The 27,249-nt window shown below is 54.7% G+C and overlaps 1 protein-coding gene and 1 long non-coding RNA gene across 11 annotated transcripts in view; one reads left to right on the forward strand and one right to left on the reverse strand.

The window, feature by feature from the left end:
* The window catches only part of SFXN5 (sideroflexin 5), a 122,752-nt gene that overhangs the window by 91,290 nt on the left and 4,213 nt on the right, over positions 1–27,249 (forward strand). For 2 of the 9 annotated variants that reach the window (XM_038561756.1, XM_038561758.1), the window contains 3 exons: positions 4,629–4,744; positions 6,717–6,802; positions 12,909–13,026. In XM_038561756.1, coding sequence (XP_038417684.1) covers positions 4,629–4,744; positions 6,717–6,802; positions 12,909–13,026 — 320 coding nt within the window. Of the gene's footprint in view, positions 1–4,628; positions 4,745–6,716; positions 6,803–12,908; positions 13,027–18,529; positions 22,452–27,249 lie in introns of those variants that run through there. The other 7 variants (XM_038561761.1, XM_038561764.1, XM_038561755.1 and 4 more) reach the window with 6 other exon arrangements.
* On the reverse strand, positions 7,988–10,842 carry LOC111090662. Of its 2 annotated transcripts, XR_005372561.1 has the most exons (3): positions 10,716–10,842; positions 8,836–8,966; positions 7,988–8,308 (listed from the first exon to the last, which is right to left on the reverse strand). It is a non-coding gene; the product is annotated as an uncharacterized LOC111090662 (long non-coding RNA). The 2 variants fall into 2 exon arrangements; XR_005372562.1 differs by lacking the exon at positions 8,836–8,966 and having other exon boundaries at positions 10,716–10,838.

Below are 27,249 nucleotides of genomic sequence, written 5' to 3' on the forward strand. Positions count from 1 at the left end.
GTAAAGCATGGTTATGTTCTCATTGTAAAAATTCAAATGGTGTTTAGAAAAAGGGGGCAAAGAAAGTGGAAGACTTTCAACAACCTCTAATTTCTAAATTTAGTTCCCTTCCCAAGGGGATCACTGTGTGAGGTGTGAGCCTTCCAAAACATTACCTGCGGATTTATGGGTACACGGTATGTATACACCAATGATCGGGTTTTACAGATAGTGAATCATCCTGTACATACTCGGTAGCTTTTTTCATATAAGTTTGTTTTGGAGATCTTCCCATGTGAGTTCCCTAATGGTGGACATTTAGGTTGTTTCTAATTATTTGCTCTTACAAACAGTGCTATAATTAACATCCTTGTAAATGTCTCTTTGTGCATATGGGCAAGCATTTCTTTAGGGTAGCTATCTATGGTTTGGCAATTTCTGCTGTCTTTAATTGCATTGCCTGGTATCTGGCAGACGATCTTCTGCATGTACAATAACTTTTCATGTCCGTGCTCCATTATAGTGTAAGTTCTAAAAAGATGTTTTAGGCAACAATTAGGAATCTAAGTTTAAGTTCAAATTCTGTGCAGACTGCTATGGGTAGCTGAGGTGACACTTGAATGAACCTCTACACGTGGCAAAGTTTACACATGCACAGGCGGTCCCAGGGGGGAGCGGGTAAGGTTTCCTCTCCCCCCCACCCCCAGCCCGGCGTCTGTCGTAAGGCACATCATGATTTTTAAAACATTAAAATATGGAGAAAGCATCATAGAACCCAGGACTTGAGATATTTTTGTTTTCTCCACATGAATAGCCCAATAGCCCATTGCTTCACCTTCGTGTTTGAATGACCCTTTGTTGTGAGTCATGGAGCTGCTTTACCACAAACTCATTTCGCCTACAGGTAGGTGTGTTTCTGGACTGTGAACTCGGCTGATCTGTGTGTTTGTTCCTGTGCCAGGTTGGGGGGCAAGCGCCCCTGTAGTCTTCTTTTTGAGAACTTTTTTTTTTTTGGTACATTTGTCTTTCTGTCTACTGCTCTTTCTTCTTCCCCGCACTGTCCCTTTTACATGGGGTGCTTCATTAGCTGTTCACAATCTGCATGATTTTGCATCACGATGGGTCTGATGTGAGAACATCTGCAGCAATCAAGAGCATATTTTCCTCAGGACTTGACACTGAGCTTGCCATCAGTGTGAAATGATCTCTCTCTCTCCCTCTCTCTCCCTCTCTCTGTCTCTCTCTCATCTTGTGACATCTCTCAGCATAGCTTCTCCAACGTCAGTTATGCCTGAGTCTTGAATGGTGTCAATCTGAGTTGAAAATGTGCCAGCTTTCTTAACATTATCACTAACAGACTGCTTAATTAACCTGCTGATACTGTCAATAATAGATATTGCTGGTGTGCTAGAAAGGAGACCCATGGCCTACGGTTGGTCTCTCTTTCTCTCTCTTTTTCATTTATGTAGGCTCTCAGTGCTTGTGACTTAGGAGCTGGACTTGCCAGGAGTGGGATAGGAAGGACCAGGGAGGTTTGAAAGGAATACAACAGAAATGAAAGTTCTGGATGAGATCATGGAAATGAAATCACTGAAACAGTCGCAAGTTCTCATTGCTCAAAGACAGGGAGATAGCTAGTAACCTGTGCATACAGCAGGTGCCCAATAAATGCACCACCAGTGTACAGTCAATAGAAAATATTACCGGGCAGGTGTCATTTGAGTAGGCAGTGAGAACTATGGGTGTTTTGAGGGAGGAAGAGCTTGGGGTGCCATCATTTTAGGGTGGCTCTTCGGGTTTTCTCTTTTTTCCATCCAAGCAGCTGAGATGAGAAGAGGGCTTTCTCATGCCCAAACTGTCCTGGAGGGGCTGTTAGAGGGGAAGGGCATTGGGTTTTCATTTCTTTTCCTGCTTTATGTTTCATCCTAAGTAGTTTTGTGTTTGAACCAAAGTCCTACTCTGTCTGCTATGACTACATTTCACATTTGGAAATTGCAGAGAGCAAGCAAGATGCCACCATAAATCTGGGACTGGTTGGCCACCACCTCCAAATACTCTCTTCTTTGTCTCCTGCACCTGTGCACACGCGCACGTGCACATGCATGCAGCAAGGAGCTAGACATATTTCAGCTCTCCTTGGCTTCCCCTAACCTGGTGGGGGCTTGGGTGCAGAAGTTGACATTCCATGTGACCTCAGCTAGTGCCCAGAGGTCCCATAGAGATGCTAAACACAGCACCCCCTTTTACATCCAGGGAAGCCTGGTAAGGGTGGCTGCTTCAGGCCGCAGAATGAACTGGTGGCTCCTGACTTTAGGCAGATGCCGGTTGCCTGGACCACATTCCTTTAGCTTTGTCTTACCTGCAGTGGTGGTAGTGTGGTGGTGTGGCAGTGGTGTAAAGGGTTCTCAGAGGGCAGAGATCGGTGTCTTTCAGGGCAGAAAACCCCAAAATCCCCTCCAGTGGTTTTGTTGGGTCTCCTAGGAACCAAGGGCTGGGGCAGCCCCAGAGGTGTGAGTAATGCAGAGTGTTCCTGCCGCCACTAGAGGGCGAGTCACTAACACACAGGCCAGGTGTCTGCTTCCCAAGGCCATTCTGGGGGCCCTTCTAGGCCCTAAACCTGGGAAGCACCCAGGGCTGGCAAGAGTTCACCTCTGGGAGTGAAGGGGACAAGAATCAAAGCCATGAGTGTAACTCAAGCCCAGCTGGCCCCAAAACCAGGCCCCAACCTCTCCTTCTTTACCTCAGATTCACCCTCTTCCTTCTGCCAGTCTCCATGTAAGACAAGGGTTTCTCAACGTCACTACTTACATTTTGGGCCAGATCATTCTTTGTGGCGAGGGCTGTGCATGGTAGGATGTTTAGCAACACCTCTGGATCTAGCACCCGCTAGATGACAGCAGCAACCCCCAACCCAGGTTGCGATCATCAAACATGTCTCAAAACCTTGCCAGATGTCTCACAAGCCCGTCCCTGGCTGTATAAGACAGGTGAGTGTAGCTGCTGGGAGGACAGGAGGGAACCAGCACAGAAGAGGTCTGCCCATGGTTACCACTGCGGCTGAGTGTCGTGTGGAAATACAAGAGCTACTCAGAGACGGCATATGTGCTGTAAATACATTTTAAAACCGTATTTGGTCTCCTGCTTTTCTTCTCCAAAGACTGCAGAGCATCTTGGTCTTCCCCTCTGTTTATTCCACCTCCCCACTTCGTTGAAACGGGAGACTGAGGCTCAGAGACCCTGAGGGTCTCGAGCCACCCCTCACCTGCAGAACCCTGTCCCCCAGCTGCAAGCACCCTCACCGCCTGCTCCCCAGCCTTGGCTCAGGCACCAGGAGCATCTGTGGTCCTCCTCCCACTCCACCTGCCCACTAGGCCCTGCAGCCCTGCAGCTCCCCAAACCCTCGTGCCCCCCCACTGGAGGGAGTGGGGAAGCAGCAGGTGTTGATGCTAATCAGCGTTCACAGCCCAGAACTGCAGTCGCTCCCAGGCTCACACACTCCCCAAAATTAAACACTCATTATACAAAATTAATTGACATTAATTAGCAAAAATTAAAACTTTAAACACAGCAAGGCGCTTTTGGGGGAGGAGTGCAGCAGGCGGCCTCCACATTTGTCACCCCCCCATTCCCCACCCACCCACCACCCTCAAGTCCCCCCACTTTTATCCTGGAGCAAGGCTGAAGGAGGTCAGGCAAGGTCAGCACCACAGCCGCCCTGCCCCCCAGGGCCCAGGCTCAGGCCCCTGGGCTCCAGTTGAGAGGAACAGAGGGAGACTCCTGGGGCTAGTCACCAGCTGATGAGTGGCCCCCAAACTCTGGCACCCAGTGTCTAACTAAGGAGCCAGGAACCCTCCCCTCAGCCCAGATCTGTCATGATCTCATAGCCAAGGGAGGGAACCCAACCATCTGAAGCGAGAATGGAGAAGGTCGGCCTTTAGCTCTGCCTGACCCCACCCCAGGACCCTCCATCCCCAAACCCTCCCATCTCCTGAGTACCCAAAGGACTAGCTCTGTCCCACCTCGCTGTGTGACCTCAGATAAGTCACCCCCTCCCCCGAGCCTCCTTTTCCATCCATATGATGAGGGGGTGGTGCTGGGTGAGCACTGAGGTTCCTGCCTGCTCTGGCACCTGCTGTCAGAGAAGCTGATCTCTGGGAACTTGGTTCACTCTGAGGAGCAAAGGGCTGAATATGGGGGGCTGCCATCTCAGGAAGATACCCAGAAAGGCAGCCCAAGGGCCTGAGTTGCTGATGGTGAGACATTGGGGGCTGGTGGGGGTCTTGCAGCGGGGAACCCTCCCAGATGGCCTGCCTGCCAGGTCCACCCCCCGAGGAAAAGAAAGCAGCTCCCTTGATAACTGGTCACTCTTCGGCTCCTGAACCCTGTCCCCATCCTCTCTCACACTGATTAGTTTACACCTTTGCTCACCAGGTTCTTAAGGGCCCCCAAGTCCCTTAACAGGCTGGTGGTCAGCCAGGCAGGTGGGCACCCGTCACCCACGGCATCTGAACGCAGACTAGACACTTACTCAGGACTGTTGTTGCTTGGGGTAGGGGGGCCTGGGTGCAGCCCAGTGGCTTTCTCCACTAGGTGGAATGGCATCCTCACCTCTCACTCCTGCCTCTTTGCCCCCCACCCCCCGCCTCCAGCCAGTGCCAACATCTGCAACGTGGTCCTGATGCGGTATGGGGAGCTGGAGGAAGGGATCGATGTCCTGGATGGTGACGGCAACCTCGTGGGCTCCTCCAAGATTGCAGCCAGACACGTGGGTCATCCGGGGTCTCAGTGGGGCCAGTGGGGAGGCCAGCGACAGGGAGGGGGTTTTGTTCCTCAGGGGCCTCTATGCACAGCGCCTTTGCTTTGTCCTCTGGATCTGCACTCCTGACCCTAGCCTGCCCCCCATTTGGGCCCCCAGCCCTGGCCCCGGCCACGCCTATCCTTGCACATCCCTCCTTCTTTCCATCCATCGTCACCACTATAAGACATCCCATCTCTTGTCCCAGCCCCTCAGGACCTGGCTTCTCTGATCTGTTAATTGGAAAGGGCAGAGGAGACCCCCCAGAGCTTTCTTTCCCCTACCCTGGGACCTGGGGCCCTGCTCCCTGGGCCTTTGTGGCCTCCTGGGCAAGAAGAGGAAGCGTGGCTGCGGGTGGCTCTCGGGTCTGTGCTGATAGGCGCTTCTGCAGATGATACCTCCCCAGGGACCGAGGGTGGCTGAGGTGGGGGTCTGGGGAAGAACAGCTTGCTGCAAGAAGGCCCTCTTTTACTCCTCATTTCACCGGCCTCACCCACTCCGGCAACTGTAATTTCTTAGAAAATTCTAGGTCTCCTCATGCTTTCTCTGCCTTCATCCTAGTGGTAATGAGCTGCTTGTCTTGCTCTGGCCTCTGAGTGCTGGTATGGGGAGCCAGGTGCGTGTAGCTGAGCATTCCCCTCTGCTCCAGCCACTGCCCCCTCATCAGCTCCCACGATGGGCCCCAAGCTTCACCTCTGTCATTGAGACCTTCTCTATAATCCTCTGATGAGGGAAGACCCTTCTCTTGTCCTGGTGCTCCCCTCTCCACTGGTCTCAGAGAAAGTGAGTGCCATCCCAGGCTTAGGAGGGGCAAAGCTGCTGCTCAGGGGTGCCAGTGCCAGCACTGCATCTTCTGCTTTCTGCATCATTCCAACACCTAATTAGGAGACTGGAGGAACCTCCTCCCAAGCCTTCCAGAGGCTGATCATACAGGACTCAGGTTCCTGGGAGAAATTTTCAACTCTGAACCTATCCATCATTGAAGGGGATTTGGCCTCAATTTCCTACCTGACCCCAACCTCCCATCCAACCTGACGTGCTGAGAGGGAGACCAACCATGGGCGCTCTCCTCATGGTGCAAGCGGCAGGGAACCCCAGGCTTCTCTGCAGCCCTGGGCTTCCCTCAGCTTGGCGGGGTCAGCCCCTTGCTGTCTAGGGGAAGGCTCCTGGGGTCTGTGAGCTATGAGCCATTCCTTGAGCCTTCCCTGAGGGCCGGGAGCCCCTGGGGTTGAAAGAACTCCCCATGGTAACCATCAGAGTGCAGAACTGCCTCTGAGCCATGCCTTGACCATGCCCCCACTCCCCAGGAATCCTGAAGGAACCCCCTGGGCAAGGACCCAGGCAACCCCATATGGAGACACAGCAGACACTCAGCAGAAGCATGTCCTGCTCACAAAGCCGACCTCTTATCACTAAGAAAGGGTCTCATCCAGAGCCAGGAGATGCAAGATCTTCCAAATTTTTGTCTTTAAGGGTGTCAAAAAAAAGTAAACCCCAGAATCTCTGTCCTCCTTCAGCATCAGGAGCCTCATGCGACTCAGCAGGCCCCAGCTGTTTGCCCTGGTCCTCTCAGTGCCTGCTTTGTTTTTAGAGCATCTCGAGTCCTCCATATGCTTCCTCCCCAGCCCTGCACCCGCTGTCGAGGCACCTCCCTGGGCACAGGCCCCTTCCTGGGGCCACTTCTGTGTTGCCACCCCTCCCCCACACGTGGCAGGTGACAGGGATCTGCTCTTTTTGAATCTGTTTGGTGGGAAGATGGGGGTGGTTTTTTTCTGGTGTTTGGAATAAGGCTTCCTGAGCAACTCCATGAATTATTCTACTCAGCCAGATGTGCTTAGCAGCAGTGCACACACCTACGGGCTCCAGAGAGGGGTTCACTGCCAGGTGGCTGTGCCCCCCACCCTGGGAGCTCCACTCACTACAGCCTCTGCTTGCCCCTCAGGCCCTGCTGGAGACGGCACTGACGCGAGTGGTCCTCCCCATGCCCATCCTGGTGCTCCCCCCGATCGTCATGTCCATGCTAGAGAAGTGAGTTGGGGCAGCCAGGAGAGAGGGGCCACCACTGGGGAGGAGGGTGAGAGGGAAGGGGAACCAGCTGGCCCGGGGCAGGGGACAGGGGAGCAGCTGGCAGTCTGCCCTACCCCAGTTTGTTCAAACACTCCCAGGCAGTACTCCTGGAATCATGCCGTGAGTATTCATGGGCTTTTACTATGCAGGATCCTGTGCTAGGTGCTTCGAAGGATATTCAGATGGACAGTGCTGGCCCTGCCCCGAGGGACTGACAGTTCTGGGGTGTGCATGTTTGTGTGCACACATGGGTGTGTGCGCGTGTGCATGTATGCTATTAGTGTGCAGTGCAGGGCCAGTTGTGAAGGGAAAGTATGAGGATTGTGGCAGGAAGACTCGATTTGGGGTCAGGACCCACCCTATTCAGGCATCCAACCACAAGGCAACTCGCTAACTCACTGAGCCTCAGTTTTCCATTTATAAAACACAAATAATACAAACCTCCCTGCCTTCCTTCAAAGCATGTTCTGAGAAAACCTGTTTGTTGTGACTGTAAAGATGTTGTAAGGGAACACAATAATAAGAACAACGATAGAGTGATCCTATAAATTAATGAGCGTGAGGTTAAATCGTGAAGCCAGAAACGGCTGCTGCCAGGGCAAGGGGACAGAGGGAGGAGCCAGAGCTGACCTTCATGTAGGTTTGGGCAGGCTCTGAGGGTGAGGGCAAGTCTAGGAGGCTGGCGAGGAGCAGGGAAGCATTCTGGGTGGGGTCAGTAAGATGAATACAATCCTGGAGGTGCAGACCCCTGGCTCATGCAGGTAGAAGGGAGGCGCTGAGCACTTGCTCTCTCCTGGCGGCCTGGAATGGGAGGGGGCACCTCAAGGCGTAAGGGTGAGGTTAGGGCCACCGTCGGGGGCTCGGAGCAGGCTCATCTGCCCAGTCTGAGGACTTTCCTATTGCTGCAGTACGAATTATGGTAACAGCTAACATTTAGTAAGCACTTCTACCTGCCAGTCCTCCCAGCCAGGTCTCTGCCCAAATGCCAGCTCCTCAAAGAGTCCCGCCCCGAATGTCGCCCCATCAAGATACAGCACCGCTACTCCCCCTTCCCTCCCTTGCCTTATTTTTATTCATAGCACTTAGCAGCATCAGAGACTCTATCTTGTTGTCTGCTACCTGTCTGGTCATCTCCTTGGAGGCAAGTACATTCTTTTTATTTATTGCCCTGCACAACATCTAGCCCAATTCCCGGCACAGAGTAGATGCTTAGTGTTTGTCGGATGAACAAATGATCTCATTCAACCATCACAGCAGCACGGCAAGGTAAGCATGAGAATTCCATCTCACAGATAAGGAAAGCAAGGCAAAAAGAGGCTCTGTCATCTGCCTATAGTTATACGATAGGAAATGACAGAGCCAGGAGTGACCTAGGAGTGCAGCTGCAAAGCTGGGCTCTTCCTACCACATGAGGGGCCTCATGTCTTCGGATCGGAGCACATGATCAGCATGTCTTTGGGTCTTGTCCTGCAAGAAGACAAGGGAGGAGCAGATTTGGGGTCCTGGTGTCAGGAAGCCTGTATTTTGGTAGGAGACACGGGCTTGTCCCATACACAGGCCAGCTGCAGGTGGGGCTGGGCAATATGTAAATGGGCCCAAGGTGACCTTGAGGGGAGGGAGCACTATGGGCCCATCAGCCAGGTGGAATGGGAGAAGGATTGCAGCTGACTCTAAGAGCACGGTAGGATTTCTGTGGAAGGCAGGCTTTCTGGGCAGGCTGTGGGTTCCACTGTGTGGGAAATTGAGGAGGCTAGCCACACCAATGGATGAGGAGCCCTGAGACCAGACAAGGAGATATCTCGATCCCTTCCTCATCATGGAAGAGGGGGAGTTGTGGGAGAAACCTGAGCAGTGGTGTGGCATTCTGAGCACCGGCATTTGAGAAAATCAATCTCGTGTGGGAGTTGCAAAAACAAACAGATCCTGGGAGAGGAATTGCTTTGGTGCCCCTTGTGTACATCGCTGCCTCGTGAACTGAGGCTTTCCCCAAATACCAGTGACTGTGAGTGCACAAGAGGAGACCACCAGGCAAATGAAGAAGGGAGGGCTTCTGTCTTCAAGGCTACTGAATCCTGGGCCTGGTATTTTCTGGGGAAAACGTCTGTGATGCCTTTCCACTTGCCATCTGAGTTGGGTTTGCAGAAAGTAGAGTAGAGTGATGGTTAGTTTGAGGACATAAAATAGCTTTGGGAAGTTGGGTGGGATCATTCTGGTTCTGAACCTCCCAGGCTGGGATCTGCCCAGAGTCCAGGCTGCCATGTATGTGGCTGGCTCAGCTCAGAGGCTGAAGGAGGCCTTCAGGTAGGCAGAGGTTAGCAGAGGTTGGACATTTGGTTCAGGCATCCTGTATTGGGTCAGTCCTTTTCTGAAGTTCCTGAGCAGGTCTCCAAAGAAGAGAAAGAGCCCACACAGTTCAGGATCCCTCAGCAATATCGAGACCCAGTCTGTGCCCTCAAAGACTTACTGACCTCACATCTGTTCAGGGATGCACAAGACTGATGGGAGAGGCAGGGCAGTGTCTCAGTGCTGGCTGAGATCCTGGTAGGAAAATGAAATCTGGGTTCCCACTCCAGCACTTTAAGGCTATGCTGGTCGAGGAGACTCCCTCAGCCTCAGTTTCTCACCGGGGGAACAGTGGCACTGCCCTCTTCACCTCCTCGTTTGCCAGGGCTTTGCATTTCACACCCTTCAGCAGGAGTCTTTGCAGGGGCTCTGCTAAGCACCCTGCAGCCTTCCACGCAGGGGTGCCAATGGCAGAGGCCTCTGCTGAGATGGCTGATGGGGGGGGCGAGCCTGCTCCCACCCTCTGGGAGCCCATTCGGGTGAGAGAGTCAGGACAGCCAGGGGAAAAGACAAAAGAACACTTACAAAGCAGCCTACTTGCAAATTAATGGAGTGCAAACTAAGATTGCTCCAAGTGCTGAGGGAATGCACGGCAGTGGGGAGACAAGCGGCAGTGGGGAGACAAGCTGTCGTTTGGTACAGAGGCTGGGGTTGGGCTTGCCCTGCCTCTGGCCTCAGTTCCTCCTCGCAGGGAGGAGCACTGAGACACAAGGTCCCTGGGTTTCCTGCTAGCATTAAGAGAGGTAGGAGGAGCCCAGCATGTCCAGGTGTCCCTGTCTCTGAGACTGAAAGGGAAAGTCAGATGGAGTGGAGTGGCCGCCCCCACTGCAGAGGGAGCACTGAGCGTGTGCCTCCCCCCAGCGCGTGCGCGCGCGCGCGCGCGCACACACACACACACACACACACACACACACACCTTTCCCTCTGCTGCCCCTTACCTGGGGCTGAGGTCTCCCACTTCTCCTGACGAGGAAGCTGGCTTTAGTCTCCTGGCTGGGAGATCCAACCTCCTCCTAATCCCACCAACTGAGAGGCAGGTGCAGCGGCTCTCTCCCCCCACAGCTCTGCATCCCTCACCCTGGAGTTCGCCTTCCAGCCAGGTGGGGTCTCAGCTGGATAGGGGTTCAAGCCACATCCTCCACAGTGGTTCCTGAGGCCGCTCCCCAGCCTCCCTCATTCCCTGGGCTCCGGGTCTTTCCTTTCTCCAGGCATTCGCACACGCACATCTCTCCATCTGCATATTTCAACTCCCCCAGCTGCCTTTCCCTCTCCTCTCCCCTCCCCCCATCCTGCTGTGTTCACTCTCTGGGCCTCCAGGCTCAGGGCTGGGACTTCAGGGGTTTCTGTTTGGCTGAAGTCTGGGGTGGGGGGGGCGGCTGCCTGCTTCCTGAGTCAGGAGCAACAGGCCTGGGGCTTCCTGGACCATTTTTCCAGTGCAGACTCCAGCCAGCCACCCCTGAGAGAGGTGCCAAGGTCACAGCCCCATGTGGAAGGAAGCTGCCCCAGGGTCCCTGCCAGGAGCACACCTCACCTGCCAGGGAAGGAGCTTCATGCCTTTCTCCCCATCCCCCTCTTTGGCCTTGTTGACCTTCCAGTCTATGCTTCCAGGGACTTCACACTCTCCTGTCCCATTCCCCCTCCTCTGATTCCCCACTGGGGACTAAGGGGACTGAGGTCACAGTCAACTGCCACTGGGCAGGAGGGCAGCCCCGCCCTCCACAGCCTCTTCAGGGCAGGGGGCCTCCTATGGAAGCAAGTCAGGAGAGTGAGGTTCTGGGTACTCCACCTCCCTGTCCTGCTGGAGAAGTCGATCTCAGCTGAAAAGGTCTCAGAGCCCATTTCAGCTGTCTGATTCCCATGGAAGCCAGCAGGCCTCAGGCTGAGTCAACAGAGGGTGTGAGGCTCACCTGGAGGAGAGGGAGATGATGGGGGCACTAGGCTCAGGGGAAGGTCAGATAGGTTAGAGCTTGATTTAGGCACCTTTGCCTTGCTGCTCTTAATCCTGTGAAACTGCCCTCCAGTAGCTCAACTCAGGCTTCATTCAACAGCTGGGCGGGTCTTGGGGTCTGGGCCAGTGGGAAAGGCTAGAGGACAGCCCGTCACTAGGATCCTCCCTCCTTTCTGCCCTAAGAGCAAAAACAGCCGTAATAACCCACAGTGACTGAGTACTTATTGAGGCTAGGCCCTTTATTTGCATAGAATTTGCAAGTAATTGGAGCTTTATTGGTACCTTAGCAGGAACTTCCTGGGCCAGGGTTTCTCAGAAGTGTGGTCTGGAGATGACCTGTTTAAGACTCAGGAAGGTTGTTTGAAATGCAGATTCCCAGTTATAGTACCAACAGAATGGGGATGTCAGTGGGGTGAGGGGCTCTTGGGGGTCTGCATTAAGCAGATGCTTGGACACATGAATTTGAGAACTGTGGCTCCCAGTTTTGCCGCCTGATCAGGGCTAGGTGCTCTAAGGATTCTTATCCAGAGAGGTGAAGGGGGGTGGGGTTTCCCTGCCCCACACTGAGGCCCTGCCCCCAGAAGGGTCTCTCCTCTGCCTGTGGCTGCAGCCAGCTCTGTTCCAGCAGAAGGACAAGAGCCTGGTTATATATGCTCATCACACCAGGAGCCAGTCCCAGTCGTGAGGAGGTGACATAGTTATTGAGGTCAGATTTACTGCCCACCCAGCATCCCCTGGCAAAGAGTCCAGTCACCCATCTGCTGGCACACCTACCCCAGGCCTCACCAAGGAGGTCTTGGTGGTTTCCACCAAAGGGCCTGCCAGATATAGAAAATGTAAAGCTCTGATGGACAACATGGTGAAGGTATATTTGCCAGCAGGCACAGCCCCAGTCTGTCTGGGGAGCCTGTTTTAATCATGGAGCAGAGGGGCCCAAGGCCTGGAAGGATACTTTTCATACACTTCTCCTGCCCAGGAATCCCACCTCCAAGGCTTGTCATGGGGTGGGTGAGTGCCAGGTGTGACACACTGGTGATGACACTGCCGAAGGGTTCTGAAGGCAGGAGCTGGGTGCAGCATGGAGCCGTAGCACTGGCAGGGAGTCCAGAGTCCAGGCCGCAGCCCTGCCTGCCTCCAGCAGACTTGGCCATGGCCTTGGACAAGTCACTGCCCTTCTCATTGTCTTTTGGATCAAAGTGGACCAGGCAGTTGGGTGTGGTCTGTTTCCATACACAGAAGAGGATGGAATCCTCTCTGTGGAATCCCTTCTCAGCTGTGTGTGTGTGTGTGTGTGTGTGCATGCGCACGCATGTATCCCCGCGTGTATAAGTATTGTGTGTGCTGTTTGCCTCCTCCCCTGGACTTCTATTCTGGTTTGTTCAGTTTTTTATTATGTGCTGCCTTCAAGGACCATCTTTCTCTGCTATATGTCTCCCTGGTGGGGGAGGGGGCAGTTACAGCCTCCTCTCTTGTCTCCCTCACACGTGGCCTTCTTTTCTTTGCACAGGGCTGGACACAGGGTGGGATGAGTACCCCACAAGTACCCATTTACAATGAGTGGTTGAGAGTTCAAGCAGCAGTGTCCTTCAGGGCAGGGCCTGGGGACAAAGGTGCCAACTGGAGAAGGCCCCAAAGACGGAATCCCACCACAACTATATAGCTATGGGCTGGCACTGGCTCAGGACCACAGTGCCCTGGCCCTGGGACTGAGTGGGGCCCTGCATGGTGGCTAGCAGCCAGCTCACTCCTTCTTCGGGTCTCTTGTCTTCCCCACAGGACGGCTCTCCTGCAGGCACGCCCCCGGCTCCTCCTCCCTGTGCAAAGCCTTGTGTGCCTGGCAGCTTTCGGCCTGGCCCTGCCGCTGGCCATCAGCCTCTTCCCGCAGATGTCAGAGGTCAGTGTGGGGAGGGCAGGAGAGGGAGGGGTGCAGTTTAGCTGTTTATTAACAAACACTTATTCAGTGCCAACTCCTTAGCCCTGAGCTAGGCACTGAGGTTAGAAACATAGATGAGACAGGTCAGTCCAGGCTCTGACCTCTCCCAAGCTGAGGGCCAAGCAGTGAACATGACAATTATACAGCGACTAGCAGATGAAGGATTAGGACACGGAGGAGATGAGTCCAGCTGGATGTGGGAGGATACAATAGAGGGCCCCAAACCCAGCCTAGAGGGAAGTAGCATTTCATGGGGCCTGGAGGATGAGCTGGAGTTGGCCAGGTGCCTGGGGGAAGAGGCAGTGGGTAGGGCTGGGGTCACCTGGGTTAAAGTTCTCAGGTGAGGCAGCACACAGCACGTTCCAAGAGCAGAGGAAAATCCGCAACATAAGCAGAGAGCACAGTGAAGTGGGGTAGGCCAGGGGGCCCAGGGCAGGTGGAGCTGGAGACTTGGAAGCCAAAGCAGAGAGCGTAGGTACCCTCAGAAGGGCTGTGCAATGGAGGACTGCAGATTCCTGACTCTGAGTCTGGGCTGGAGCTCTGGAGGAGGAGCCATCAGGAGGCGGTGGCGGGTGTCCAGCAAGAGATGGTGGCGGCTTGGACCAGGCTGTTGGCAGTGGGCAACAAGAAGTGGGTCCTTTAAGAGAGAGTTAGGATTATGAAGAACTGCGAGTGGTGGGAGGGGAAGGGAGCTGGTAGGGTGTGCGCCCATCTTTCTGCTTTTGAGCAACCAGGCAGATGTAGGCACTGCTTAAGAGGATGGAGATGCAAGGAGGGGCAGTTTGAGGGAAGATGGTGTGTTGAGTTGGGTGGACACGTGAGGTTTGAGGAGCCCATGGAATGTGCGAATGGGACTGCCCTGTGGGAAGTCGGCTTTGGGTCTGGAATCCAGGAGAGAGGCCTGGGCTAGAGGGACAGAAGTAAGGCCACCAGCATAAAACCAGTAATGGAAGCCAGCGAATGTGTGGCAGAGAGGCCCTGGGGAGGAGTGGTGTTCAGGGACAAGCGCCCCGGGCGGCAAGGACAGAGCCAAGTGGGGTCAGAGGGTGATGGGCCATCCACAGGGCAGATGCTCCTGATACATGGAATGCCACGAAGCTGAGAAGTATTGGTTGGTATCTGAGGCAATGAAGGCAAACCGTCTCCAGCTGAGGGGTGGACCCAGCTGAGGGGTGAGGAAGTGGGGTGGCAGGACTGACCACTCTGTCCAGAGGCCTTGGTGTGCCCGGGGAAAATAGAAATAGACCTGCAAGGGGTTGGTGGAGAGGGTGGCTGAGTGAGGACGCAGGTCTGTGGGTGGGGCCGGAATCTGTGTATCTGAGGTGCTGGGGGCTGCAGGGGTCACAGGGTTCAACCAGCAGGTCGCATGGGGCTGGGTGGGGCATTCAGGGAGTAGGCCCTCAGGAGGAGCAGTGGGCCCAGCATCTTAGCGGGGTGGGGGTGAAGATGCGCAAGTAAGCTGAGTGGGGAAAGCAAGGTTTGATGGACAGGCAGACCCAAGGAGGTCAAAAAATGAACGTGGTATTTGGAGTCACTGAGCTCTGGGGAGATGGCAGCTGGGGCCACAGACCGGCACCACTGAGTTTACGATTGCAGGCCTGACCCTGCTCAGTCCTGAGAGGGGGTGGGGGTGGGGGTGGGGAAGAGGCAGGTTCCTGGAGGGAAGTTGGAAATGTGAAAATGAGTGGCCTGGACCATGGGGGCTGAAGACCCAAGGTCCTAAGTAGGAGGTGGTAAGCCAGCCTCCAGGCCCTGGGGTCCTGGGAGGTGAGGCTTGGAGTAACTTACCTCCACTGAGCCCCAGGGATTTAGGAGGAAACTAGGATGGGGTGGGACTCCTGTCTTGGAGGGCCAAGGCACAGTATGGTGGGGAGCCTGGAGTGCCCTCATGCCCATAGGGCCCAGCCGTGCCATGAAACCAGGGATATCTCACCCCCCACGAAAGCTGAAGAGCTGTTTTCTGATATTTGGGGACTCTGAATGGTACAAGGGCTCCAGATCACCTGGACGTTGTGAAGTTGGGAGGGAGGGCACTGCTTGGTGGTCTTGGCATCCCCATTTTGGAAGGGTAGGGCGCAGCACTCCCCAAAGCAGCGGCATCTCTCTATACAGTCAGGCTAAGTGTGCAGTTCCGGGCGAGGGTCAGAGGCACCTGGAGGCACCACGGTGTTCAGAAGCTTTAGGTAGGTCCCATAGCTCTGCCTGTCTGCACTGGGAGGGCCCCAGGGCAGAGAAGCCTCAGAGTACAGAATCGGGGACTGACCTGTTGGAAGGCTTGCTCGGGGTCATCCTGTGTACCATCCTCCTGGCTCTGCTGGGGATGTGGAGGCCCAGAGCAGCCCAGGCACCAGCTCAAAGTCACAGAAGGCAGGTGCTGATATGAGAGGAAACCCCAGAGGCCCACACCTAGGCCAGAACTCCCAGGAAATGCTGCATCTGCTTGTTCCACAGGATTTTCTCTCCTCCCTCAACCACTTTGCCTGCCGTGGGCTAGTGGAGAGAGAAGGGAGCTAGGGGCCACCCTGTGTGTGTGTGTGTGTGTGTGTGTGTGTAGTGGGGAGGGTCTAAGAGTGCTGTGGGCCTTTGGCCAGTGTTCCTCTGGGGCAAATAATGGCGAGATGGCCACAGTCCCCCCACCCAAGCCTCTGGCTGTAGCTGCAGGAGGTGGTCTCAGCAAGCAGGCCTGGCCTCACAGAGGCTCCCTGTCAAGGTCCAAGCTTCTCTCTTCCCTCATGCCTACCTCAAATAGGCATGGAAATTAGTTCATCTGAGTGTCTAACCAAAGTCCCTCTCATTGAAACCCAAACCTCTTTTCTAGACTGGGAAGAGTCTGCACTGCATGAAAGTCTATTCTCTGAGAGAGGGGGGTAGAGACTTGGTCTTATGTGCCTCCTCCTCATCTGCATCAGCTCCACCAGGATGCAGGCAGCCTGGGCCAAATGGAGGTGTTTTGAGGCCTATCTGTGACCTATGGCACCAAGGCCATCAGCCAGCTAGCTGAGAGACCTCATTCCCCCTCATTCACCCTCTCAATTAATTCTCTCTAACGAGGTACCGCTCCTGCCGTATGGGGATCATGTCTCACATCCCAGAAGCCGGTGGGATTTGCCACAATAAGTCTGGACTTGCTTGGGCTGACCCATCCTTGCCAAGAGCCACCAAAGTTGTCAACAGGAGTAATAGCTGGAACACTAATTAATTAATTAGGGGACTTGGAGATGGAGTTTAGGAACTTGTTTCTAGAATGGCTGGCCTGCAGTGATTGGTGTGGAGTTTCCAACCCACTCACCCCAGAGGTTGAGAAAAGAAACCTCAGTCCTCCCTTCAGTTCCTGGGAGAGAGCTTTGCCTGCTCTTTTCAAACCCGTATTCCTGCCTATTAAAGTGATGCTAATTTTAAAATGAAAACTGCAAATAATAATACTGGCTGCCGCTTGCTAAGCTTCTACTAGACTGGTCAGCATGCTGGTGACTACGCAAACCTTGGCGGGTTAAGTCCTCCCCCTGCTCTTCAAGTCTGAGGTATTAGTGACTCTTAAGGGACGTCACCTAAACCATTGGATATGTGTATCTCAGACTCTGGGGAGACGTTTTGGCTGGAGATGTGGAACCTTTGGTGCACGGTGGGAGCTGAGGCTAAGGAAGGGGTGAGGTCATTGTGGGAGGAAGGAAAGGTATGAGGAGGAGGCCAGAGCAGAGAGGGGCAGGGGGAAGACACTGATGGAGTGCCCTCATGGACCTTAAAGACAAGAGTGTTTCAAGGAGGAGGGGTTCTCGGCAGAGTGAGCTACCATAAGGGGAACCAGGAGTTGATGAGACTTAGCACCTGGGGGGTGCAGTAGGCAAAGCAGTGGAGGCAATGGTAATCAAGTTTCTCTGTGTTCAGAGAAGTGAGTTCACGGATGGGAAACCACTGGAGAACAGCAAAGAAAGCTTCCCTCCCTGGATATTCGGCGAGATGGGAGTGGGAGCCTGGAGAGGGAGACTATGGGGAGGAATGCACAAGCGGGGATGCACAGAGCCCAGAGCAAAAAGGCATGGCCCTCGGGTCCAATAAGTAGAGCAGCCTGCTTGTTTAGGGAGGGGGAACGGGGGGGGGGGGAGCAGAACATGACAGTCCTATGAAATAGAGGCACCAATATTATTCCCTGTTTACAAATGAGGAAACTGAGGCATGCCTTGCCCAACATCCAAAGTTGGTAATGATGAGTCATTTCTGTACCCACAGAAGGATTTTATACCCTTCCCCAGCCCACCTCTACCTCACTATAAAATGAGAAGGCCCACGTCTGAGCCCCAGATGGCTCCCTGCTAATGTATCAGTAGGAACATTCCAGCACCCTCAGCCAGCTCTCCTACCTTTCTGGGAGGATCCATGTCCATGTTCACAGGGACCTTCTAGAGTAGGTGTTTGTGCCTTTAATCTATAACCAGAGCTAGTGGTAGGGGAAGGGTTGGCCAGCAGGCCAGCAGGTGGGGCAGGGAACTTCCTTAGGAAGTTGGGTGTGAGAACAGGGGCGTCAGGTCTGGCCTTCCAGACCCCAGGCCCATCACCATGCAGGGAGTGTGGGGTCTGCCCTGGCAGACCCTGTGACCTGCAGGTTAAGGCTGTGGGGCCGTGGCCATGGCCAGCTCCATCAGGCTGTGCCCAGGCATGGACCCATCCACACCTAGCTTCTGTTCCCCACCCTAGACATATTGAGTGGCTTTTCCCTTCTTCTTGTACCTGGGAGGGCCTTGGTCTCAGAGAGCTTCCATTATGATAGGATGGACAGAAACCCAATGAACAAGAAACGTCAGGTGCTGGGGTAGTCACATGAAAATAAAGTGGAGGGCTGTGCTGGGGTTTGCCCTGGGGGCAACTCAAGGTCACAGGGATTGTTGGAAGCCTCCATGGCATGTGGGGCTTGATTGTTGTTGGCCTTTCTGGCCATGCCTTCTCTGGAGATTGGGGTCCTGGGTTCCAGCACATGTGGTCATCTCTGTCCTCCCCCAGATACACGCATGTTTACACACACACACACACACACACACACACACACACACACACACTCTGCATCCCAGGTCCCTAGAGGGAGATGTCCAGGGTCCAGTCTTGGTGCTCACAGGCTTGGCTACTGCAGGAGGCTGAACCAGGGGATGGTGAATGTCCCTCCAACTCTGACAGCAGTGTTCCCCACCTGGGAGCGCTTCCAATCCCATTTAATGAACCTCATGTCTCCTTGGAGCAAGAAGCAATACCTTGGCCAAGTCCTCTCCCCGTGTCCCTGCCCGTTCCTGTCTCTCTTTGTGCCTCCCTCTCCCTTCCTTGATTCCTCTCGGGCTCCCCCCCTCCCAACCACAACCCCATTCCCCTCTCTCTTCCCCACTCTTCCCCCGGGAGCTCAGGGGCTGGGGAGCGGGGTTGCACATACAAGCCGGAGCCATTGTTTGACAATCTGTTTTTGTCTTCATCTTGTTGGCAGGCGGCAGGAGAGGAGCGAAAGGTTAATGAGGCACTGTGCAGCGGGATTACTGCGCGGACGGGCGGGCGGCGGGCAGGCGAGCCAGCCGTGGTAACAGGGAACTAATTAGGAGCAGTTTAACAGGAGGAAAAAGTGAAATCTCCTCTTCACCAACTGTCAATAATTAGCTGATTTGGTGAGGTTGAAACGTGTCCACAGGAAAAGGTGGAGCTTTCCTGGGGACAAGTGAGGCGTGGGGGAGAGGCGGCCACTGCAGGCTCTGGCCCGTCCATAGTGGGGTTGGGGCTGGGGGTCACTGTGCAGTCCCCAGGCCCATCCTCCTCCCTCAGGCTCAACTATCCATAAGACTTTGTCCTTAACCTCAAAGGCCTCAATTTCCCCAGCCATAGGGAGGTAGAACTACGTTTCTTCCTGGCTCTGGCCATTAGGATTCTTAGAAGTGAAACCACAAGACCAGGCCTGAGTTCTAGAGCCCAGTTGGAAGAGCCAGCAGCAGGCTGTGTGATCTTAAGTCAGATGCTGACCTTTCAGGTGTCTTGTCTGTAGTGTGGGCTTGCCCTCTGAGAGCCCCCTCCTGTGGCCTGGCATGACTCAAGAATGCTGCCAAACAGTATTGAGCAGAGCCTCCCCTTCCTGGGAACATGCTTTGTAGCCCCGGGACGCTCACTCAGATCTTCTGGCCTCCCAGCAGCAATAGGGACTGTCTTGGGGTCAGGGGAAAGATGGGCTATGTGCCTCTGGCTGGCTGCAGGTGGAGGAGAGAGCTCTGGCTGCTTCTGTGGGACTAGGGGCTCTTGAAGTGTGTGTGTGCCTCTCCTCCCTGCACTGGCTTTGCAGGTGCCAAAGGAGGAGGCAAGGAATCAGGTTCACTAGTAGGTAGGGTTGTATCCTGCCAGGCCCGTTTGTTCTGTTGGTCTGCACTGCAGTTGTTGGTTTGTTGGCCTTTGCTCTTTTGCTATCCCCTGATAGCTCAGCAGGCTACCCCCTCTTTCACCCTCCCTCTGCCAGACTCCTTGCCTGGAAGAAAAGAAAAGCCCCCAGGGCTTCCTGCTCAGAGCCTCCCATGTCAACCCTGCCAACCCCACCCCCACCCCCAGCCAAGCCTCTCCTCACCTCAGCCTTAGAGGATCCAGGGTGCCAGAAGGCATGTTCTGAAGAAGGCTAAGACCCTCATCATATCTTCATACCACTTACCAGCCCCATCTCACCATGGCCCCTAGAGGGTGGCTCTTAGAAGCCACATTCATACTGCAGAGGAGGTACCTGAGGGTCAAGTTCAGCTACACCCTTCTCATTCCCTACCCTCTACCCATCCTTGGTCTCCCTTGCAGTTTGAAGAGTTAAGAAACAAAGGCATGCCCTCCCTGTATGGGGAAAGAATATGGGTAACGCCAGTGGGCATCAGAACCTCTTCCATCTCTCTCCCTATCACCAGCTCTGAAGAAAATGGTAGTTTTCATGAACCAGCTTGGCTGGAAGCTGTGACTCACCAGAAGCCAATGTCTCCCCCAGCTTGCCTCTCTTTCTCTGAGAAAGCATTCGAACTCCCAACCAAGAATGAGGAAGAGTTGGGAATGAGCTCAGTTCTACATTTAAGCTGTGCTAGAAATGACTCCTCCAGCAGGAAGTCTTCTCTGATGAGACCCACTAGGATCTGTCTCACCTCACACATGTAGACTGTGGTGACCTGTGTTTCCTCTGTCCCATGTATCTCCTCAGGACAATTGTCCTTTCTCCCTCCCTCAATGCATAGGTGTCCCTGAGGCTGAGAATTAGCACTCCATCAACACCTAATAGGAGCATGGCTCCTCTGGGCTTGCCTTGACTTTGCTGGTCCTTGCTTCTGCTCTTCCAGTCCCCATGTGAGGCCAGAGGCAAAGTCTAGGGGGCATTGTGTCCCTCCTGAGTCCACAGAGGTTCACCTTCTCCCAGAGCAGGGGCCTTTTCCCCTCTAATCTCAAATCCATCTCCCACTTTGCTTGGAGATGTTTGTTTGGGGTTTTTCTCATTTACTGGTTTAATCAGTCTCTACTGAACTCAAAGTGGGCTATTTTTGCCGTCAGAAATCTGCCACTTCCCCGCCCGCTGCTTTCTTGGAGTTTGCCCACAGGACCCCCCAGGAGGGATGGATGGGAATGGCAGAGCCACTCAGAGCCCAGGAACGCCAACGCCACCTGTCATGTTGCCTGTTCCCCACACCCCCGGCCCAAACCTGCACGTGCACACAGGCCCACACATGAACATGCACACACATGCCCCAGTGACAGGCCCCAGCAGGGCCACCTCTCAGCCTATCCCTCCTGGTTCTTTCTAGGACCTTCTAGAAAGCCTCTCTGAATTCAGGACAGGGAGGGAGAAAGCTTGGTTTTGCAAAGCTCCTGCTGAGAGAACTAAAAGCATTAATTTGTGTGAAGGATAGGACGTACCTGGCCCACCAGCAAGGGCTCAGCCTTTTGAACCATGAGGGGATGCCAGTGAGCAAGCCTGGGCTCTAGGATAGCCATGGGGTCCAGCCTTCCTTATGCAGCATCACACAGGTTTTCTAAGCTTCCACGGGGCTCTCTTACCTATTTCTTGATATTGTCCTTATCTCAGTCCCCAGAAGTAGAAAATCTTCCCACCACACTCACGAGGAAACTGAGGCCTCAAAGCCCAGAAGATGGAGGAGAGAATGATTCTGAGATTGGCCCACCAGGGGGCACCCAGGAGCACAACAGACCTCCAAAATGGGGAGGGGGTCTGAGCCTCCCGGGGTACACATTGCACAGGGGCGATGGAAGAGTGTTAAGACTGGATCCCTGCTCCTGGGGAGCTTTGGTTCAGTTTGATTTGACTTTTATCAAGGACCAACTGGCTTAAACGGGGGTGAGGTGGGGGACTGCTGTGTTCAGACGATTAGTGAAAAGATGGCCTGTGACTGGGGATGTGAAGGAGATGGAAATAAGTGCCAGGGGAACCAGAAGCAGCAGCACTGGCTTTGGTCTGAGAAGGTCAGGGGAGACTTCCTGGAGGAGGCAGCCTTAGAAGGTTAGCATATCGCTGGATGCAGGCCTCAAAGGCTAAACATACAATGTACTGGAAACAGAGAGCATCCAATAGGTGAGGAACCTAGAGAAGGTCCCAGAAGGCCTTTAGTGTCTTTAGGCCTAAGGAAGGAAGCTGATGTTCATTGGGAAGGCAGCAGGAGCCCAGAGCCCGCATCAGAGGGCTGACCTTAGGGGTCCGGGCTCAGGCCTCAGCTGCTCCCCAGCCTTGTCCTGACACCCCTGCCCTCCAGGACACCTGGAACAGTTTCACCAAAGATGGAGCCTGGACTTAAGTGTCTGAGCAGGACCTGAGGCCAGCTCAGCCCCAGAGAGAAAGAGGGGGTGAGGTGTGCTGCCCAGTAGGTCCCAGGCCCGAAAGAGACCTCAGGCGCTACAGGGCCAGTCAGGTGCTGACCTGGACACTGGACCCCATGTCCATGTCACCACCACCTGCAGATGCTCAGAAGCCCAGAACCCTGGCCAAGAGCAGGAGGCAGCTTTGAGCTGTGTCACAGGGTCACACTGAATAACCCCCCCTCTCAGCCCTTGCCTTTGAAAAGGAGGCAGAAAAGCCACCAGAAGAAAGGCAAGGAGGAGGAAGTTCTTTGTAGTAGGTAAAAGCCCCTGAGAATGGGGCACAGGCCAGGGATCCAGTTTCCTGTTTATGTCTCAGCACCTTAGCTCCAGGTTCAAATATGTAAACTATCTGCTGGCCGCTGGCTGCAGGTGTGTGTGCTCCCAGGCTGTGTGGAGGCCCGAGGTGGCCCCACATGCATTCCTGACTCTGGCCCCCCACCCTAATGAGCCAGGAGACAGAGGCAGCTAGCTCAGGGTTAACCCTTTCTGCACCAAGGAAGGCCCTATCAGGCTGCTCTGGGGGACTCTGGGGCCAGCTGGCCCTTGGGGGTGCTTGGGGGAGGCTGGGGGTTTCGGGACACGGTGCTTCATGTTTTCTGCCTCCAACTTTAGATGCAACCCAAAGTTGGGGGCTGTCTGCTGTGAGGGACAGCAGAGTGGCTGAGTGTAGAGGATGGGTTGGGGCTCTGATATGAGGGGCACCTGGATGAGGCTCTCAGGGGGCCAGGGTGCAGGTTCTGCGCCAGGGTCAGGAGATGTTAGCTGGACAACACTGCTTTTCTCGTGGCAGGGTGGGCATGTCCCCAGCAGGCCCACAGCTTCCTAGCACTGCCAGTCCAGGGGCTAGGGGGTCCATCAGACAGTGCCGATAACTTCAGCTTCCTCACTGGTCCCTGCAGCCCCCACCCTCCAGGGACTCTGGCTCCCTGTCCCCTGCTGACTGACTGTCAGGTGCCTGGGAAGAGATGTCTACCAGATAAACAGAGGGACCTGCCTGGGGCTAGGTCACCCCTGTGACCACTCCTTGCCCAGCCCCCTCTCTCTACCTCACTTTCTCCCTGGCAGAGGCCCCTCTGAGCTTGTCTGTGGTCAGAACCAAGCCCCTGCCCTCAGCCCACTACCCTGGGTCCTCTAGCCTTTGCTGGGCTGCTACTGGTAGCCCCTCCTGTGGCACCCACTCCCCTTACTGGGTACCTCCCTCACTCTGCAAGCCACCCATGAGCCTCTGTGACTACCACAATATTTGTTCTGCTGTCTACACGGCACATAAAGCCAGCTTCTGCTCCTTATTTGTCAGCCCCACTAGCAGTGGAAGACACCCCAAGACAACAGCACAGCCATTTGTCTCTCTCCCTGGTTGAAGCAGCAGCAGGGCGCTCTGTTGCCCTCACCCAGTGGCTGAATCACATCCATTTATCAGCAGAGTCCTGGATGTGATTTCTGTGGAGGAGACCCAGCACCCCCACACCTCAGAGAGATGATCTTCAAGCAGCGCAGGGTCCCCCCTGTTCCAGCCTCCCACTGAGCCTAGTGGTAAAGACCCTCAATGGTCCTGATACCAATGAGACCTGCCATCGGCCAAGCCCAAGCCAAGACTAGGGGAGTCTTAATGAACAGCCACTTAGGTCGGCCCCAGGGATGGAAGTAAGTCTGTGCTTGGGCCGGGTACTGAGTTGGGGGGTAGGAAATCAGGCCTCCAGAGGTCCCCAGATCCTGCTGCAAAGGCCAAAGCCTTCCAGCCCTCATTGGGACCACTCAGAAAGCTGTTTGCCTGGTATCCATGCTGCCTGGTGCCGTGGCTCCCTCTGACACCACTTCTTCCTGGGCTGTCCCTCAAGGCCACCGTCACAGGCTTGTTCCCCTCACCCGCCCCTCACATGTGCCTGGCGCCCTCCCCTTCCATCTGCTCTCCCGGGCAAGCTCCCCCACTCTAGGGGCTCCGGCTGTGCTTACACGTCCCGGACTCACTCTCCCACCCAGACCCCTGCCCAGAGCTCCAGAACCCACGCCCTGCCTGCCTCCCAGGCCTCTCCACCCCAGGGGATCTCAGCATGGCCAAGTCTGAGCCTGTCCCCCTCCCACCCTGACCCATCCCCCTCCCGCACTCCCTGCCTCAGAACGGCGTCACCAGCCACCCCAGCTCCTGAGCTAGAATTAGGAGTCATCCAACGCACAGTCATCCTCGACACCTCCCTCTCACCCCCACATGGAATTGGTCATCAACTCCTATGGATTTCTCTTCAGAAAGGATCCCAGTGCCGCCCTCCTCACAGCCCCGCTGGCAGCCTCATAGGGCAGGACCTGGCACCTCTCTCTTATTCCCACAGCTGCCCCCTCGCTCACCCTCCAGTCCGTCCTCCACATCCACTGCCACCAGAGAAGCATTTCTAAAACAGAGTCTGGCTCATGGCCCCACTCAGAAGCCTCCCGTGGCTCCCCATGTCCCCCACTGACACATTCATGAGGGCCTGCCTGTCCTAACCCCACCTCCATTTCCTGCCACCTTCCCTACACGCCCAGCATTGCCCACACCATACAGGCCGTGCCGGCCAGCCGATGCTTTTCCCCTTCACCCACCAAGCTTTTCCTGCCCTCTGGTATCAACATCCTTCATTTTCTTCCTGGCCTACGTCCTCTGAGAAGTCTTTCTTCCTTGTTCCTTCATCAATACATGGTAGCCCCCACCCCCTCCCCAGTTTCCATGGCACCTCGTCTCTCTCCATGTGCTTTCATATCAACTCCTCCCCTAGACTTTGAGCTTCCCAAGGGCGTGGAGGATATCTCTCGTCCATTCCTGTGTGCCCAGCCCTGGTGTATGGTGTTGGCGACCATACACATCCGACTTGAGGACTGATTAAATTGAAATAAGAGGAAAAGCCTCGAATGCCACTCTGCCCCCAAGCTCCTGAGTACCTCAACCACCTGCCCCTCCCCAGAGCCCTTCCTCTGCCCGAATCTCCCCCCTGCATCCCTCCTACCTGCTGCCCTCAACACAGTGGGGAGGCTGGGGGGCCCTGGGTCTGTGACAGTGCCTGCTGGGAGGATGATGCTTGAGTCTGCATCCCGGGCCAGCGCTCTCCAGGGAGTGGGTCGAGCAGGTCAAGTGGGCCGTGGCCCTGGCCCATGGTCCTCCACTGTGGTGGTGAGCAGCCTCTCTGATTTTAATGCGGGCCTCAGTGCTTCGGTGAAAGCCGGCATGGGAAGTTGCTAATAATGGCACTAAAATAAAATATGCTACATCTGTTATGGGTAGCAGAACAAAATTAGCTGCTCACACCTCTGACATCCAAGATGTCTTAACTTAAAATACTCCTTGGCTTACTTTACATCATTTACTGATTATATTTAAAAGAAATACAATTTTGCAATTACTGTTCTTTCCAGTGTGATATCTGTGCATCATTTTCCTTTTATGTTTATATATTTCTCCTTCATTAGTGCAGTCTGAAGGGTGATTAGGATTCTTCAAACATTTTACAGAGGTTAAACGTTGATTAAGATTTAATTATTACTGTAAATAGCTTGGAATGACATATGGTGCAAAAGCCTGACATATGTGCATTTGAATAAATGAAGTGCTATTTCCCAGGATGCCTCAGTAGCTGTTTAACAGCTTTCCCGAAGGGTTATGTTACACCTCATGGTAAGATTGCTGGGATGTTATATTTTGTTGGTTTTTGCAGCTGAAAGCTAAGAACAGTTTTCCAGTTTTTTAAAAACATTGAATATTTTAAATACCTAAATTGTTTTGCACAAATTTTTGCTAATTTGTCTAACTAGGTTAAACATTTTCAAAAGCATTTAGATTTTTAAGCGTGGGCGCTGTGCATTGTGTCAGTGGCAGCATGGGGACGAGGGGAGCCGGTGGGGTGGAGGGGACTCGGAGGCCGGCAGGGGTGGGGAGGGAAGAGGTGTCTTGATGAGAGGGGGTGGGGAAGAGGCCTGGGCCCCAAGCCTAGCTCTTGTCTCTTTGGCCCTCTCCAACGGCCAGAGCCCAGGTATTGGGCTACCAGGGACTACAGGGCAAGGGGTCCCCCTTCCCCAGGGACTGCACCATGCCCACCAGCTCTAGTTCCCACTGACCTCCCTCTCCCCTGGCCCCTGACGTGCGGCCCAGGCACAGCTACGTTCTCTGAAGGCAGGGCTGGTCTGTGGCATCCTCTGCCCAGCCCGCTATGTCTTGAGGTAGAGCAGGTTTCAGCTGAACTAAGCCCCAGGGGCCCGCACTTCCCTGACTCTACCTAGGGTGGAGACCAGGCCCAGGGCCCCTCAACTCGGTAGCACCTCCCTCCCAGACTCCTTGGGGGGGGGGCGGCTCAGGCATCCCTACTGGCTTAGTTCCTGGAGCTGCAGATGGACATCTGGGCTGCTGTAGAGCTTCCAGGGGGACCCTCTCCTCCCCGTGCCTCCTGCCTCCTTTCTTCCCATTCATTTATTCAACACTTACTGAATACCTCCTGTGTACTGGCACTAGGCCTTGAGGATGCGGGGATGAACACGATCGCACATGACGCTTGCTGCCTCATGGAGCTTGCGATCTAAAGTGGAGAGGGGGGAGACGAGTGGACAGTCAACGTCGCCAACAAGTGATACAGCTGGGACGTAAGAAGTCCCAGGAGCTGTGGGGCCCCGGGGAAGTGGCCATGCCCAGGCTGGAGGAGAGAAGATGTCTAACGCTGCTGCCACGTGGAAGAGAAGGCCAAGGAAGGACAGAAAGTGGGGTGATGGAGGCGCCATTTCAGGCAAAGACTCAGGGTGGGGAAAGCCCTGTGTGTCGGACAGGCTGCAATAAATGGTGTCTCCAGGCCAAGGGGCAGGGTAGATCAAGGCAGTGGCTGGATAGCACAGGAGTCTAGACTGGGTCCCTGAGGACAGTGGGGTCATTGAGCCATGTTAAAAGGAACACAGAGGGGTAACCAAAATTGTGGTTGAGAAGGCTCACACTGCCTGAGGTGGGGGTGGACTGGGGTGTCTGGGACTCCAAGGGAAGGAAGGAGAGAGGATGTGAGGACAGTGCCTGGGCCCCCACTGGGTGGTGATGTGGAGAGGTGGGCTGGGGAAGAGGGAGATGGTGACTTCAGTTTCGATTTGGATTTCAGGGTTGAGTTCTAGCGCCTGTAAGGTATCCACGAGAAGGTCTAGGAGGCAGTCTCTGCAGGCCCAGGACCCAGGGCAGAAACATGGCTGGAGACTCCTCAGATCTGGGAATCACCAGGAGGGTTGAATCACCCCCCAGGGGTTGTGCACCCAGCCAGGGTGAGCCCCAGTGACCCTGACAAGTGTCCAGTGGATGTCACGAAATGTGGGGGCGGCAGTGAACTTGGAGAGAAGGATTTT

The sequence above is a fragment of the Canis lupus genome, chromosome 17 (assembly GCF_011100685.1).
Source record: "Canis lupus familiaris isolate Mischka breed German Shepherd chromosome 17, alternate assembly UU_Cfam_GSD_1.0, whole genome shotgun sequence".
NCBI classification, from domain to species: Eukaryota; Metazoa; Chordata; class Mammalia; order Carnivora; family Canidae; genus Canis; species Canis lupus.